The sequence below is a fragment of the Peromyscus maniculatus genome, chromosome 19 (assembly GCF_049852395.1).
Source record: "Peromyscus maniculatus bairdii isolate BWxNUB_F1_BW_parent chromosome 19, HU_Pman_BW_mat_3.1, whole genome shotgun sequence".
Lineage (NCBI taxonomy): Eukaryota > Metazoa > Chordata > Mammalia > Rodentia > Cricetidae > Peromyscus > Peromyscus maniculatus.
Window position 1 is genome coordinate 22,154,708 of NC_134870.1, and position 16,726 is coordinate 22,171,433.

Genomic DNA, 16,726 nt, shown 5'->3' on the forward strand with positions numbered 1-16,726 from the left:
ACAGTTGCTACTAACTGTACATTTCTTTCTTTGTAGAAGTAAAGTGAAAACAGCCACTTCATTTCAGTTGTTAGATGAAAAAGCTTAAATGCACTAGTTAAATTGCCATTTTGAATTCCTCAATATTAACCTACTAGTAAGTGTTTTATTGTTTGACTTTGGTGCCAGAATAAGAAAAAAAACTGAAAATTGTGCAGAATTTCTGAGTGTGTTAACATGCCCATTACAATGAATGTTAAGAATTAAGAGTTGTCAAGTAATCGGAAGAACTTTTATAGCTGCCTTTTCTCAGTCTCCTCTTAGTAGTTGAGTATATTGCCCTTTTATTTATTTATTTTTTTTAAAAGAGTATCCAGATAGAATTAAAATGTCAGGATGCTGTGATGACTGTGGCCATAACTGTTAAAGTCTACATGAACCCGGACTCAAAACTCAGCCCACGCTCCTTGTCAGACAGCAGATGAGGTCTCTGCACATCTAATAGGTGTTCTCGTGCTCCTCCTTCTACTTAACAAAGGACCCCTTTACACATGCTTTTTTCCTTTAAACTTAAATAGAATTTAAATGATTACACCACTTACATATCTGTTCACTTTTTAAAGAAAAAAAAAAAAACGGCAAGGAGAGAAGAAAACTCTGTTAATAAAGTATTGTTTCCTGTGAACCAGGTAAAAATAAGGCAGATTATTGTTTCATAAGAGTTGTGAGTAATTAAGTGAACTATCTAAATGAATGCCAGGCTCTCCTCCATTTTTTCTTAAAGTACAAAGGTTTTTTTGGGGTGGGGCAGGGTCTTATTGTATAGGCTGCTCATCTGGAATTCTCTAGGTAGATAAGGCTGGCTTTGAATTTAAGAGATCTGCCTGCCTCTGCCTCTTGGGTGCTTGGATTAAATGTATTTGGCAGCACACCTGAAGAGCTTTAAATGCAAGGAATATAGCTTGCCACAAAAGCATAGTTTTAAGTAATAAAAAATAAGATCCAGGATACTAAATACAAAATAGGAGCCAAATGACTAAGAAGCAATCTTACTTCAGGTTTCTAAAGATTAAAGAGAGTGAATAGAAAGACTCTCATGGGACTGAATTGCATAACGTGTCTGTGGGAAATGAATTTACCATCAACAGCATTCTTACCAAAAAGTGATGGAGTACATTGTTCATTGGTGTGAAAACGGACCAGTTTCCAAAGACACTAATATGGTAACCTGCACTGGAATTTAGACCATGCCTGATTCCAGAGCCCTTATTCTTTTACTAAGACTAGCGGATACAAATTATCTTTGGAAATTCAAAAGCAGTTATTGGCCCATGATATAGTTGTCAACAGCCAGAAAAACTTGGGTGTAAATTAGCATATTCTAATGAGGTTGTAGAGTGTGAATTTAGGCTGTAAAAAACTCTGAACCTAAATATTCTGATTAAGTTTTTGTAAACACTAAATTTCATTTTGCTAAAGTTATTTTTATGTTGTTATAAATATGACCTATTTAATTGAAATAAAAATTAGTTTGCTTGCTAACAATAATGAAACTTACAATTTTTCTTTCTGAGGTCCCACTAATAGAGATAGAAGTTCCCCTCCCCCAGGATACATTCCAGATGAACTACACGAGATTGCCCGGAATGGGTCATTCACTAGCATCAACAGTGAAGGAGAGTTCATTCCAGAGAGCATGGACCAAGTAAGCCGGACTGGATACTGTTTTTCACTATATGTAAAGAGGTACTGGTCAGGACCAGTGTAATTTGGCAGGCACCTAGGGTGGGATGTGTGCGTGCGTGCGTGCGTATACACACATTTTCTCTAATCCTCTATCTTCTTAAGTGAAATAAAATTATTAGAAACTGCTCATTAATTATATATGCCTTTTCATATTAGTATGTAAAAAATTACTGGAACTATCTAGTTTTCTTATATTGATCATCCATGACACATTTGGCTTGTAATCTTAGGTTAAATAACATTCAGATTTTTTTAAATGAACATTTTATTTTGTTTATTTATTTTTATTTATTTACTTTTTTGGTTTTTTGCGATAGAGTTTCTCTGTGTAGCTCTGGCTGTCCTGGAACTATATCAGACTGGCCTCGAACTCCGAGATCCACCTGTCTGTAGAGGGCTAAAGACATGCATTGCATGCACAACCACTGCCTGACTTAATGAACACTTTAAAGATAGAGTAAAATTATAACTTTATAAAGCTGAGGTTTGTGAACTGTTCAGAACATTTTAAAAATGCTTCAGCTTTTGTAGTATTCAGATGTTTTTGTGGAGTTGCTGCTAGGTCCTTATATTGCACTGAATGCCCACAGAACTGCAGCATTTTACATCTCCTAATGTAGCAGTCAATGTATTGTTTATCTCAATAAAACAGGGTCATTGTTCAGTTTTCAATAAGCAAAATTACTTTAGCTTCAATTACTTGACTACAGAAAAACTTTATTTTTCCCTTAGAAAATTTCATAGTCACAGCTTGTTTATTCAGGATGTTTAAAAATGAGTAATTCTGGAAAGTGATTGCTATTTGTTACAGAGTTTCTTTTGAAGGTCCTAAAAGGAATTCTAAAATTGTGGGGAAAGTTATGTACATTTCTTGATATGCTAGAAGCCATTGAATCATATACTTTAAATGAATGAGGTTTATGTTATATTATGTGTCAAGCAGTTTTAAAAAAAAAAAATAACTTGGTTATTATCAGACAGGGTCATGGTGGAACTCTTTATTTTCTTAGATGCTGGATCCATTGTCTTTAAGCAGCCCTGAAAATTCTGGCTCAGGAAGCTGTCCATCACTTGATAGCCCTTTGGATGGGTAATGATGATTATAGTTCTGCTTTTTAGTATATATTGGTACATGTAGAGTTATCAATAATTCTTTTATTCTATATTCTGAAGAATGTAGCTGATTGATAATTGTCTACACAAACAGCAAGTAAAGTTTTCTATATTGTGAATAAATCTTTTAACCTCATGGAGTTCAATATCTTTATTAATTGTCTTATGTGTTTTTCTTCTATTTCTACTTGTCAAAATCCTGTTTGAAGCAAGTGCACACTTAGACTTCACATGTGTTTATTATATAGCAGCTCTTGAAACTGTTAAGAAATTTCTCATGTTTGGTTTTGGCAGTTGCTTTTTAAAAATTGTATTTGTTTATTCCGTGTGTGCATGATGTGCATTTGTAAGGTCCCCTCTCTTGTTCTCAGAAGGACATTGCTCTTTGCAGTCTTCTGTAGCACAGAATTAGTATTAGATGATTCACTTGTTTATTTCCTTTGGGCTTCTTTGGAGAACAGATAGACATTTGGGAATTCATGTACACTTTCCTCTACCCATACCTGTGGAACCTGTCTGTCAGTGTTTGCCTCGGGAAACCTACTCTGTCTACTCACACCCACCCTACCCCAAAAGAAAGGAATTTTGTACTTGAATATTTGTCATTAATGTTTGATAAGTTAAATTATATGTCTTTTGTATAGATTCAGAGAAAAAAAATATCTTTCAACTTAAGCTGAAATCCAGGTACTTCAAATAAACCTCCATGGTTCCAAATGTATCATTCTTACCCCTGAATGTAGTAGCTGATTTTAAGCTTGGCTTTCTGTCTGTGTGTACTAAATGAGTGTTTCAAACAAGTTTCTCTTTTTAAAAACTTACATTAGTATTTAAGTGAGCTCCTTTACACACACACACACACACACACACACAGTATGAACACATATACAAATATATAGATATTGCTTAAAGATTTTAAAAAATGTTTTATTACATACCCTCTTTTAATTTAATCTTATATTTTCTATTTATAGAGAAAACTATCCCAAATCACGGATGCCTAGGGCACAGAGCTACCCAGATAATCATCAGGAGTTTTCAGGTTAGATTATAAATTCTACATACTCTAATGTTTATATCATGCTTTGGCCGGGAGGGGGAAATATTTTGAAAGAATTAAAAATGATAAATATGCTTTTCATTACTAAAAACATTTGCCTTTTTAATGATAGCATTCTTATGTCTTAACAGACTATGATAACCCTATCTTTGAGAAGTTTGGGAAAGGAGGAACATATCCAAGAAGGTATCATGTTTCTTATCATCATCAAGAGTATAATGATGGTAAGTTTTGAACAATCATACTACATGAACAGATGATCATGAGCAAATATTTAAAAATATGACTGCATTTTAAAAAAGCCTCATATTTATGATAACCAAATAATTTATTCTTGAGTTATTTATTTTCCTGGTTTAAAAAAAATGAAAAAACTTTGCTAGGAATGGTAGCACATGCCTTTAGTCTTAGTACTCAGGAGGCAGTGTCAGGCAGATCTCTATGAGTTCAAGCCAGCCTGTTCTTCATAGTGAGTACCAGGACAGCCAGGTACATAGAAAGACCAGGTTTCAAACAAAAATAAAACAACAAACCTTTTTGCTGGGGATGCAGCTCAGTGGTAAAGTACTTGCCTAAGGCCCCAAATTTGACCTTTGTCAACCCTCCAAAAATTTTTTTTTGGAGAAAATTGGGTTATAAGTAAAGCAAAATAATATAGTAGTTTTCTGCCAACTTGTGATATTTATGTTTTACTGCAAAGGAGTAACTGGAAATGGTATAAATTAGAAATATACTCCCTGAGGATGAAATTCATGTTTGCTTTGTTCCTTTAAAAAGTAAATTGGGCTGGGCGGTGGTGGCGCACACCTTTAATCCCAGCACTCGGGAGGCACAGGCAGGTGGATCTCTGTGAGTTCGAGGTCAGCCTGGTCTCCAAAGTGAGTTCCAGGAAAGGCGCAAAAGCTACACAGAGAAACCCTGTCTCGAAAAACCAAAAAAAAAAAAAAAAAAGAAAAAGAAAGAAAGTAAATTGGTTCTGAGAAGGTAGCTCAGTCCGTAAAGTGTCTGCTGCTCAAGCACAAGAACCTGAGTTCAGATCCTCAGAGCCCATGGGAACACTGGGCACAGCAGTGTGTGCCGCTAACCTGAGATTGGAGGAGAGGATGTGGAGCAAGTGGATCCCTGAAGCTTAGTGGTTGGCTAGCCTAGCTGAATCAGTGAACTTCAGGTTCAGTGAGAGACTCAAAAATAATACTCCAAAAAATAAAGATGGCAGCTGGGCATGTGGTGCGTCTTTAATCCCAGCACTTGGGAGGCAGAAGCAGGTAGATCTCTGTGAGTTCGAAGATAATAAAGGTGGGGAGTGATTGAAAAAGATACCCATTGTTGACCTTGGATCTCCATATGCATGTGCACATGTGTGTGTAACAAACTTGTCTTAGTCAGTGTTCTATTGCTGTGAAGAGACACCATGCAGTGGCACCTCTTCTAAAGGAAAACATTTAATTGGGGCTGGCTTAGAGTTTCAGAGGCTTGGTTTATTGTGGTCATAATGCAAAGCACAGTGGCACACAGGCAGACATGATGCTAAAGCAGTAGCTGAGAGTTCTACATTCCTATCAGCAGGCCCCAGGAAGAGAGAGACACTGAGCCTGGCTTGAGCATTTGAAACACCAAAGGATGAAAGGGTTTATTTCACTTAGCAGTTTACAGTCCATCATGAAGAGAAGTCAGGGCAGGAAGGAATTGAAGCAGAAGCCATGGAAAAGTTCTGCTTACTGGCTTGCTCTCATGCCGTGCTTAGCCTGCTTTCTTATACAACCCAGGACCATCTGCCCAGGGGTAGCACCTCCCACTTCTATCATTAATCAAGAAGGTGTCCCACAGACCTGCTTACAGGCCATTATGATGGAGGTGGTTTCTCAATTGAGATTTCCTCTTCCAAAATGACTCCAGTCTGTGTCAAGTTGACAAAACAACAGAAAGAACCAACCAGGACAAACAGTATCTCTCTGTTATCTGTAACTTTCCATTTTGGTTTTATGTTTATTTTAAAGCCATTATTGGAAATGAAATTTTTTTTTCTTCTGTGAAAGTGAAGGGTTTCTTCTATGGCTTTCTTGTATACATGAGTGTATGTGCATTTTCCCATAGCAGAGTATGTAGCTAAAGTTTTCCTGCCTTGCCCACAGTCAGGACAAATCTTTGTCACCCGCCAGTCCCACAGCCGCTCAGACCCAACCAAGTAAACACAGAGACTTATATTGCTTACAAACTGTATGGCCGTGGCAGGCTTCTTGCTAACTGTTCTTATAGCTTAAATTAATCAATTTCCACAAATCTATACCTTGCCACGTGGCTCAGCAGCATCTTCACATGCTGCTTGTCATGGCGGTGGCTGGCAGTGACTCTCTCCACCTTCCTGTTCTCTCAGTTCTCCTCTCTGTTAGTCCCGCCTATACTTCCTGCCTGGCCACTGGCCAATCAGTGTTTTATTTATTGACCAATCAGAGCATTTGACATACAGACCATCCCACAGCAAGAGTACTTGAATTTGTTTTCACTACCACTCCTCACACACATAATCATTGTTATTTCAGCTTTTTCAGCTTACATTTCAAGGCCGGTTCCTACTCTATCTACACTCTGGATGTTTAAATATCTCAAACATGTAGTACATTAATAGAAGGAATAAGTGAACTCTCTTTTCGCTTTGTAGGTCGTAAGACTTTCCCAAGAGCTAGAAGGACCCAGGGCACCAGCTTCCGGTCTCCTGTGAGTTTCAGTCCTACTGATCACTCCTTAAGCACTAGTAGTGGAAGCAGTATCTTTACCCCAGACTATGAAGACAGCCGGATCAGAAGAAGGGGAAGTGACATAGACAATCCTACTCTGACTGTCACAGACATCAGCCCGCCCAGCCGCTGTAAGTAATAGGAAGTAGAGCAGAACATTGGAGTAGTTTGGTGTTAACAGGAGTAAATGGCAAATCAGAACTCAGGGAAAAACTCTCCTCACAAGTGGTAATAATAGGGTTCTTAAAGGGGGCTAAGCATTCAGGCATAAGTTGGTATCACAGCTAATTACTTTAATTGTTCTTCACTTTTATTAGGAAAATTGTTACTAATTATTCTTATACATTCTGTTCTACTTGTCCATGTTAAACACTGAGATTTTTTAAGCACTGAGATTTACTAAGCAACTTCTAAGAAACAGCCTAGTGAGGAGATTGGTTTATAGAGAAAAAATTACAGTATAGCATTTGTTAGATCCTAATGTGTAGAAATTTACTAATTGTATGTGTCAGACTTTCATCACTGATGAAATACCTTACCCAAACAACTTAAAGGAGGAAGGATTTATTTTGGCTCAAGATTTTAGTTTGTTGTCCTTGGCTCCATTGATTCTGGCTCTGTGATGAGGCAGAATACCATGGTGATGGACACGTTGGTAGAAGGTACATACATACCTCATACTAAATGGGAAACCAGACTGGAGAGGTGGAACTCAGTTCCCATCTGGGTTAGGGTTAAGGTTAGGCTTAGGGAGATGAGGTATAACCTTCAGAGGCACCCCCTCCCTAGAGATACACTTCCTTTAGCAAGGCTCCATCTCCTGAAGTTTTCAGAACTTCCCAAAGTGGTTCCATCAGCACTGAGTAGCCATCTCTCTGGCCCTTTTCTTTATCTTTGAGTATATCAGCATGTGTGTGCGCGCTTGCGTGCACATATTCATGTGCATGTATGGAGTGGGCTGGTGGTTGTTACACCTGTAACAAAGTTTGTTTTCTTGTTGCTTGACAAATACCTGAGGAAAACAACTTAGAGTTTGTTTTGACCTAGGAGTTGAGGGAATGAAGTCCATCATGGAGGGGAAGGCACAGTGGTGGGAGCACTGAGGGCTGGTCATGTTGAGTCTGCAGTCGGGACACAGGAAGAGTGGCGGTCCTGAGTTCATTGTGTTCTTTTCTCTTGGGCTGGGGTTTCCAGCCCAGGGGATAATGACACCTCCATTCAGGTTGGGCCTTCCCTCTTCAGCTCATCCTTTCTGGAAACACTCGAAAAGACATTTTACTGACATGGGGATACCTTATTGAAGTAGTAGAACTAGGACTACAGTGGTAAAGGAGATCAAATTGCAAAGTATTTGAACTTTATTATGTCCACAACATCTTTGCCTGCTCCAGCTCAAAGACAGATGTTGCAGCAAAACTTGCATGATCTGACCCTCCTTTTTCTAGTGTTGTCACTCTTTCCCTTCACACCTGTACCCCACACTGCATTGCTGTCACACTGCCCTGGCAGCTGTTTTTTTAATTACACTCATGATATTAATCACATTTGTGGTATTCATAGATTACATTCACAGTATTCATTCAATTATATATATATATGTGTGTGTATATATATGTGTGTGTGTATATATATATATATATATATATATATATATATATATATATATATTAAATGCCTAATGTCACTTCTTGAAGGGGGGAGGAGGTCTTAAATACAGGCTTACAACACAATGGAAGGACCCCGGAGGGCAGAAGTTCGCTACTGATGTTTTATAATCTTGCATCTACGCTGTTAATGCCCATTATTCAGGATACACAGACAAGGAGCTTCCCTTAAGCATTCAGGAGGGTGAAACCTGGCAAATAATTAGCATAGGGAGGATATCATGGTCTGCAAGCAAGGCAATAGTTACCCAAAATGGGGGCCAGGGCCCTACAGGTCCCCCTTTTATTAAAAAATGAGCTTCTGACTTGGTATGCGTGGGACGTCAGCAGGTCACCTTACCCGTCGTGGAGACGCCTGCCCAGGCCACACAGGTGCTCTGTCTTAGGTTGGTGAGTGCCCCCAGGCATTACCCGTCTCTGAATACTCATTGTCATACCGGCTCAATCATGTGTGAGCTGCATAGTTAATTGGGCAGCTGTTTTTAAAGATTGAAAATAAGGGGAGACGGGTCTGGAGAGTTGGCTCAGCATTTAAGACACTGGCTATTTTTCCAGAGGACCTGGCTTCAATTCCCAGTACATGGTAGCTCACAACTGTCAGTAACTCCAGTCTCAGAGGATCAAGTGCCCCACTTCTGGTCTCTGAGAACACTAGACAAGCATCTGGTGGACATATACTTGCAGGCAAAACACCCATTCACATAAAATAAATTTCAAAAAAAAAAAAAAAGAAGGAAGGAAGGAAAGGAAAGTCTTGGATTGGTCTTTTGTACATACCTCGTTTATCTGTTTCTGTAGATCTTTATGTAGAGTCAAGATTCAGTCAAGTATAAAATTCTTCTTACCTAAAGAATTGAATTTAACCCCTTTTTAAATAAAAGTCTGTTGATAATACATTCAATTAACATTTATTTGCTTGAAAAGGCTTTCCCCCCCCTTCATTTTTTTTTTTTTTTTTTTTTTTGGTTTTTCCGAGACAAGGTTTCTCTGTGAAGCTTTGCGCCTTTCCTGGAACTCACTTGGTAGCCCAGGCTGGCCTTGAACTCACAGAGATCCGCCTGACTCTGCCTCCCAGAGTGCTGGGATTAAAGGTGTGTGCCACCACCACCCGGCAGCCCCCCCTTCATTTTTTGAAAGATATTTTTTCTGCATATAGATTTCCTTTAAAAAGAAAAAAAAAAAAAAAAAAAAGAACCAGTGCCTTTAGCTCACCCCTTGTCTTTTGGCCTACAAATTTCCAGGAGAAATTCCGTTTTCATTTGCCTTCACCCCTCCCCTGGTCCTGCACTCCTGCTGCTGCTCTGCACCTCGCCCCATCTTCATTCTCACCCTTGCTCTCCTTTGAGCATTTCTCTTTTGTTCTGTGATGCAGGATGTTGAGATGCATTCCAGACTGGCCCCAGATTCCCTGTGTATCAGAAGATGACCTTGAACTCTTGATCCTCCTGTTTCCACTTCCCATGTCTGAGATTTAAGGGCTTATCTGTTTATGATCTTATTGAAGAAACATTTCCCTTTTTTTGAAGAAACATTTTCATTTGACTCTACATCTGTTCTTGCATGTTGCCTAACTTCTCCATCCAGACCTTTAATATGTTAATAGATTTTTAAAAAAGATTTATTTTTAGGTGTGTGTGTGTGTGTGTGTGTGTGTGTGTGTGAGAGAGAGAGAGAGAGAGAGAGAGAGAGAGAGAGAGAGAGAGAGAGAGAGAGAGCATGCACGCGTGCACACATACATTAGTGCAGTGATGATGGAAACTGGAAGAGAGCATCAGATTCCTTGGAGCTGGAGTCACAGGTGGTCGTGAGCCATCAGTGTGTGTCCTGCAAGAGCAGAAGCACTCTCTACTCTTACTTGCAGAACCATCTCTTCAGCTACCATGTGTTTTGTGTTTTTATTTTAATTTTAAATTGCTTTTGTATGTAGTTGTGGAAATTAAACCCATTGAAAGTTGTGTAGTGTTAGTGCACACTTTTAATCCCAGCACTTGGGAGGCAGAAGCAGGAGAAATCTGAGTTTGAGACCAGCCTGGTCTACAGACTGAGTTCCAGGACAGCCAGGGCTACACAGAGAAACCCTGTCTCGAAAAACAAAAAACAGAAACCAAAAAAACAATGCTTTGTGCACTCTACCACTGAGCTACATCCTCAGCCTATTCAAAAATTAAATTTCCTGAATGAGTTCTCTTGAGTCTGGTTATGTTGATTGCTTTCTCTTGTGAGCTCTAACCCCCACCCCCGACAGGGTCTCTGTGGCCGTGGTAGCTGGGAACTCCCAAGGGAAGTCTACCTGACTCTACCTCTTAGTGATAGGGTTAAAGGTATGTGTCATCATGTCCAGCAGTGACTCTTACTTTTCTATCACAGGACCATTCTGTTCTCTAACCTTGACCACCAAGGCCATGATCTCTGGCTCCTCTGAATACAGGGAGGGAGGAGGTACACAGAAAAGTTGGGCAAGTTGGACCCGTGTATGTCTTGCTTTTCCTGTGATTCAGTGTATACATGTCCTCTGTAATCTTCAGGCAAATTTTATTTGTTAGAGTGCAAACAAAATATCACCACATTATTCTGTGTTCTTCACCATTTCTTTTCTTTCCTTGGAGTGCCTCCTTTTCCTTAGATTTTAGGTTAGTTGGGTGCCCTGTAATCTTTTTTCCAAAATGTTCAGTAAAGGTTATAATTTCTTCCAGGCAGGGTGGTACACATCTGTAATTCCAATACTTGGGAGCGGAAGCACCAGAAGTTCAAGGCCAACCTGAGCTACATGACAAGTTACAGGGCAGTCAGGTCTACATAGTGAGACCCTGTCTCAAAACAAGCAAACAAAACAAAACAAAAAAAAACCCCACAATGATTTTTTAAAAAAAAGTTATAGGGCTGGAGAGATGGCTCAGTGGTTAAGTGCAGTGGCTGCTGTTCCAGAGGATGTAGGTTTGATTCTCAGCATCAGGAGACGGTTCACAATCATCTGTAACTCCAATTCCAGGATATCCCTTACCCTTTTCTGGCTTCCAGCACTGTATGCATGTGGTGCGCATACACACACAGGGAAAATACCATATACATAAAGCTGTAATTTTATTGATTGCCTGATTTCTCTTATAGAGATGGGCATTGATACTCTTTCCAGATTTCTGTATTATAGATGGACTGAAAAAACTATTTACAGATATTTGTAATTTGCTGCAGTAAAAATTGGAAAATAAGGTATCTTATAGTTGGTGATATCTTAGATCAAGTGAAAGATGGCTGTCACTTTTGTAGTTGGTAAAAGAAAATCTTACTGGGAAAAATATGTCATGAGATATAAACTTTTAGTTAGAATTCTTGATAGGGAGAACGATAGAGACCATTATAAATTTGGATGGTCATAATTTTCCCTTGAATCTGAATGTTCAGTTAGAAAGTCACTGATTAGCACCTGACTACTCCATATTAAGAAAATACTCTTTTTCAGCACCTCGAGCTCCAACGAACTGGAGATTGGGCAAACTGCTTGGCCAAGGAGCTTTTGGTAGGGTCTACCTCTGTTATGATGTTGATACCGGAAGAGAACTGGCTGTTAAACAAGTTCAGTTTAACCCCGACAGCCCGGAGACCAGCAAGGTAAAAGTCACTGCTCCGATTGCTTACTTGGCCATCGTAAAAAGCGGTTTTTCTTGGAGGGGAAAAAGCCAAAAGCAAAAATGGGACTAGTGAGTTACTCCAAGACTAGAGACCTGATTTGGTCCCCAGAACCCACATGATAGTAGAGACCCAGCTCCCACAAGTTGTTCTCTGACCCCCACCCCACCCCCCAACACCCAGAGACAGACTAAATGTACATAAAAAGCTTTAAAATGTAATATAACAATGTGGTGGGATTTGTGGGTTGTAGTAAAATGATCAGCTGTTTTAGTGCTTCATTTGTGTTCCTAGTTGGACTTGGTGTTTCCTTAGCAAACAACCAGGGGCTGTTAAATAAAAGATATTGGGGGTCTGGAGAGATGACTCAGTGATTGAGAGCACCTGTTGCTCGGTCGGACAATCCAGGCTCAGTTTGCAACACCCACATTGAGGCTTACACCTGTCTGTCACTCTAGTTCCAGGGGTGGTCGAACCCCTCTTCTGACCTCTGAGGGCATTGCACACATGCGGTCCAGACAAATTTAGGCAAGGTCACATACATTAAAAAGTAGAGACTAAAATATTCTATGTAGAGTGAACATTTCCATGACAGTCCATGAACTAAGAGAATTTTGTGTTTCCTTTGATGCTATAAAGACTTAATGTAGGGCCAGTGAAACTGCTTAACAAGTAAAAAGGGCTTGTCACCAAGCCTGTCTGCCTTAGGTCAATACCCAGAATCCACCTCTTGGGGACCCACATGGTGGAAGGAGAGAACTAACTCCTGCAAGTTGTCCTATGACCTCCACTTGTCTTTCCTGGTGCATGTACAAATGGACATGCAAATAGACAGAGAGACAAATATAATAACAACGTACTTTTAAAAGAAGACTTAACTGGAGTTCTGTCTTTCAGGAAGTAAATGCACTTGAGTGTGAAATTCAGTTGTTGAAAAACTTGCTACACGAGCGAATTGTTCAGTATTACGGCTGCTTGAGGGATCCTCAGGAGAAAACACTCTCCATCTTTATGGAGTATATGCCAGGGGTAAGTTCATGCATCTTTTTGGAAAGATACATTCTTATTAAAAATAAGTTGAGGAGACTCCAGTCCAGCCCTTTTGATCTTCTGTGTCATAGATGAAATTTTGAACCTGATGTGGCTGATGTCAGGAGACGTAGGATGTCTGGTTATTCCACTGTAGCCACGCTGATTGCTCACAAGAGGAGAATGATCATAGCCTGACTCATTATAGTAAAATTTTAGTTTTTCCTGTAGCCAGTATTGTGATTATTCAATTCATTTAAAAACATTTTTCAAGATGGCAGTTAGCATCGTTACTCATTAAGAGATAGGTGCCTTCTGACAGGCATGGTAACATATATCTGTGATCCCAGTACTCAGGATCCCAGTACTCAGTAGAGGTAGGAGGATTTCAAGTTCAGGGCCAATTTAGACTTGACAAAGTGACTTCAAAAAAAACTTTAAAAGAAAAAAAATGTGGTGCATACCTTTATTTAATCCCAGAAAAGGCAGGTGGATCTCTATGAGTTCAAGGCCAGTCTGGTCTACAGAGTGAGTTCTCAGATAGCCAAGGGTAATCAGAAAAATCTGTCTCAAAAAAACAAAACACAATATCAAAAGAATAAAAAGAAGAAGAAAAACATATTCTCATAATTTAATAGCATAAATTAGGAAAAAGAAGTTTGAATTATGGGTCTTCATGGGAGTAGGGAGCTAGAGTTGCACGTTGAAGGTAAAGGTTGCCCTCTGAGCTTCCAGATCCGTACCTGGTAGTGCCAGCTGTTGTTGACCACCGTCAGTGTCCTGCAAGCAGCAGCACACCTCCTTTATGCACAGCTCCTTGTCATGATGCCGTTGCTACTCACCGGCCTTATTTGCTACTACTTTTATGTTTTCAAATATTCTGTTTCCTGGGGAAGTTGGCTTAAACACTATTTTTGGAAAACACATTGGGGTTGTATTAAAGGCCTACAAATATGGAAGACTTGTAATTTATTAGTTTCAAAGAGATGAGTTCAACATAAATAATCTGAAAGAACAGAAACTGCATATTTATTTTACCGAGAATTTCTGCCCTTTCCACTTAGAGTCTCCCAGCCATGGACTAAGGATTCTCTTAAAAATAAAGATTGAGCCGGGCGGTGGTGGCGCACGCCTTTAATCCCAGCACTTGAGAGGCAGAGCCAGGCAGATCTCTGTGAGTTCGAGGCCAGCCTGGGCTACCAAGTGAGCTCCAGGAAAGGTGCAAAGCTACACAGAGAAACCCTGTCTCGAAAAACCAAAAAAAAAAAAAAAAAAAAAAAAAAAAAAAATAATAATAATAATAATAATAAAATAAAATAAAAATAAAGATTGAATAGCATATTTTATTTTAAACAGAAGGTTTAGTTGTTTTCTTTTATCCTAGGGTTCAATTAAGGACCAACTAAAAGCATATGGAGCTCTTACTGAGAATGTGACTAGGAAATACACTCGTCAGATTCTGGAGGGGGTCCATTATTTGCATAGTAATATGATTGTCCATAGAGATATCAAAGGTAAGTCATAAATTACTTTTTACTTTAAATACACAGTTTTGTTTGAGTATGAATGAAAGAAATACCATTAAAGCATTGAACATTTAAACTGTAAACTACCAGAGGGGAACAATTCTCCAGCTTTCTCATGGACTCTGTTAGTGTCCTGTCAGACTAGTTCTGAAATTTGGGCCTACGTGAATGATTAGCTTTGATGTAAGGGTCCATAGGATCAGTTTCATTCAGACACCCCTAGAATAATATAACCATGTTTGTATGAGTACTGCCTGGGCATTAGGGCAATGAGCAGGGGTTCTGCATCACAGAGTTGGATTCAAACTTGGGCTTCATTTGCTCTAACTGTAACCTTGGACATGTTAATCTTTCTGTATCTTCATTCCTCATTAATCTTTCCATCCCTCTCTCTTTCATCCTCCTTTTTCTTCCCTCCCCATGGTGCACACCCCCAATTTCTGGAGATGGAACCTAGGAAATTGCATCTACTAGGCAGCTTCTCTATCCCTGAGAGGCACCCTCTGCCCTCTCTTTTAATTATTCTTAACTTAGAGTAATAATAGTATTCAATTTATAGGATTCTTTCAAGGATCAAATGTGTTAACATGTTGCAATGTTTAAAACAATGCCTAGTGCTCAGCACTTAAAACTTAGCTACCGTGATGACATGCTTTATGTTATAATTGTATTTCAAGTCATGGGAATAGATGTCATGAAAGAATAAAGAGGAAGGAAGGGAAGATCCCAAAATTGAGCTTTAATAAATTTCAACTAGGATAAATTCACTTTCCCCCAGGGATCAGATATAGAAATGAGTACATGGAGTGAGTTAATGGGAGAGATGTGTAAAATTTGAGAGTACTAAAAACTCTTTACTTGGGAGCCTACCTGAGTCTTTAAAAACTGAAGTATGACCCAAAATTTAGAAATCACTGAGTAAAAAAAGTAAATTTACTCATTGATCTTATTGCCCCTCTTACAAGTTCCCAGATTTCTGCTTTTCCATATGGTAGGGGCGCATCTTGACTATGTCCAGATTAGGCCAAGAAGGAAAGTGCCAATCATTTCTGGTAATTGAACAGTACTTTCTACCATGAGTCTAGTATGCAGAATTCCTGAAGCAGGTTACATGCACTATAATGGGCCTTATTAAGTATAAAAGCTGATACTTTAAAGAACTTCATAAAGAAATTATTCAGTTAGGAATATCTAGTCCTAGTTAAGTTAACTTCTCTTTGGCCCTCAAAATGAAGAAAAGAAACAAAGGCAGCTGTTTTCTGTATGGATCAATCTTCTAATCTTACCAGAAAGTGTGATGAACCACCTTGGTCAAGTGAAGGGGGATGAAAGCAAGCTGATATATAAATATTACAGGACAAATATTGATGAGAGAAAAATAAGATATAAAAATAGGTTCTCAAATTTGTAAATTTAAGTATGACAGAAGGAAAATGGTGGCCACCAAATGGCAACACAGTGGCATTTGCTTTCTATAGTATACTTTTGACTTGTTCTGCGTCTTCTGATTCTTTTGAACAATTTATAAGTGGCAAATGGAAAGGTAAAGATAATTGATTTCATGTAATTTCAGACCTGTCGGATCATAACAAAGATGAAGATCATTACTGTTAGAAAACCCACTCATTTCCAAAGTTTATTCCCCCAGCTCCTCTTCTTTCCTTTTCCCTCCCATCCCTCTAAATTCATCACAGTTTTTGTATTTGAGTGTGTGTGCATGTGCATGCGAGTGCCACAGACCATGCACAAAGGGCGGAGAACAATGGGAAGGAGTTGGTTCTCTTCCACCATGGAAGGCACAGGTTTACTCACTGAGCCATCGCTCTGGCCCTGTTCTTTGTTCTTTTTGTCTTTCTGGGAACTGTACTGTTCACAGGCTTGGCAGTGCATACCTTTAATTGCAGCAGAGGCAGATGCATGTAGATCTCTGAGTTCAAAGCCAGCCTGGTCTATATATTAGGGGCGGGGGAAGGAACTATACTATTGAATAACAAATAGTTAATAAAAGGACAATTTATTTTCTTAGTGGTTTTGTTTGTGCATATGCACACCCCAGAAAAGGACAGGGAATGCCCGCTCTGTCTCTCTCCATCTTGTTTTCTTGGGTCAGGATCTTTCACTGAATCTTCAGCTTACCATTTTCTAGCTAAGTTGGCTGGCCAGGAGTACTAGTCATCCTCTTATGTCCTTGCCCCTGGCACTGAGATAACAGATGCATGTCGGTACACCCAGTTTTTATGTGTATGT

The 16,726-nt window shown here is 39.2% G+C and overlaps 1 protein-coding gene across 1 annotated transcript in view; it reads left to right on the top strand.

Annotated features, from left to right (window-relative positions):
* The window catches only part of Map3k2 (mitogen-activated protein kinase kinase kinase 2), a 66,198-nt gene that overhangs the window by 44,099 nt on the left and 5,373 nt on the right, over window positions 1–16,726 (top strand). Inside the window, exons 8-15 of the mRNA XM_006977938.4 lie at window positions 1,554–1,684; window positions 2,736–2,815; window positions 3,813–3,880; window positions 4,030–4,122; window positions 6,558–6,764; window positions 11,758–11,906; window positions 12,822–12,953; window positions 14,338–14,467. Coding sequence (XP_006978000.1) covers window positions 1,554–1,684; window positions 2,736–2,815; window positions 3,813–3,880; window positions 4,030–4,122; window positions 6,558–6,764; window positions 11,758–11,906; window positions 12,822–12,953; window positions 14,338–14,467 — 990 coding nt within the window. The remainder of the gene's footprint in view (window positions 1–1,553; window positions 1,685–2,735; window positions 2,816–3,812; window positions 3,881–4,029; window positions 4,123–6,557; window positions 6,765–11,757; window positions 11,907–12,821; window positions 12,954–14,337; window positions 14,468–16,726) is intronic.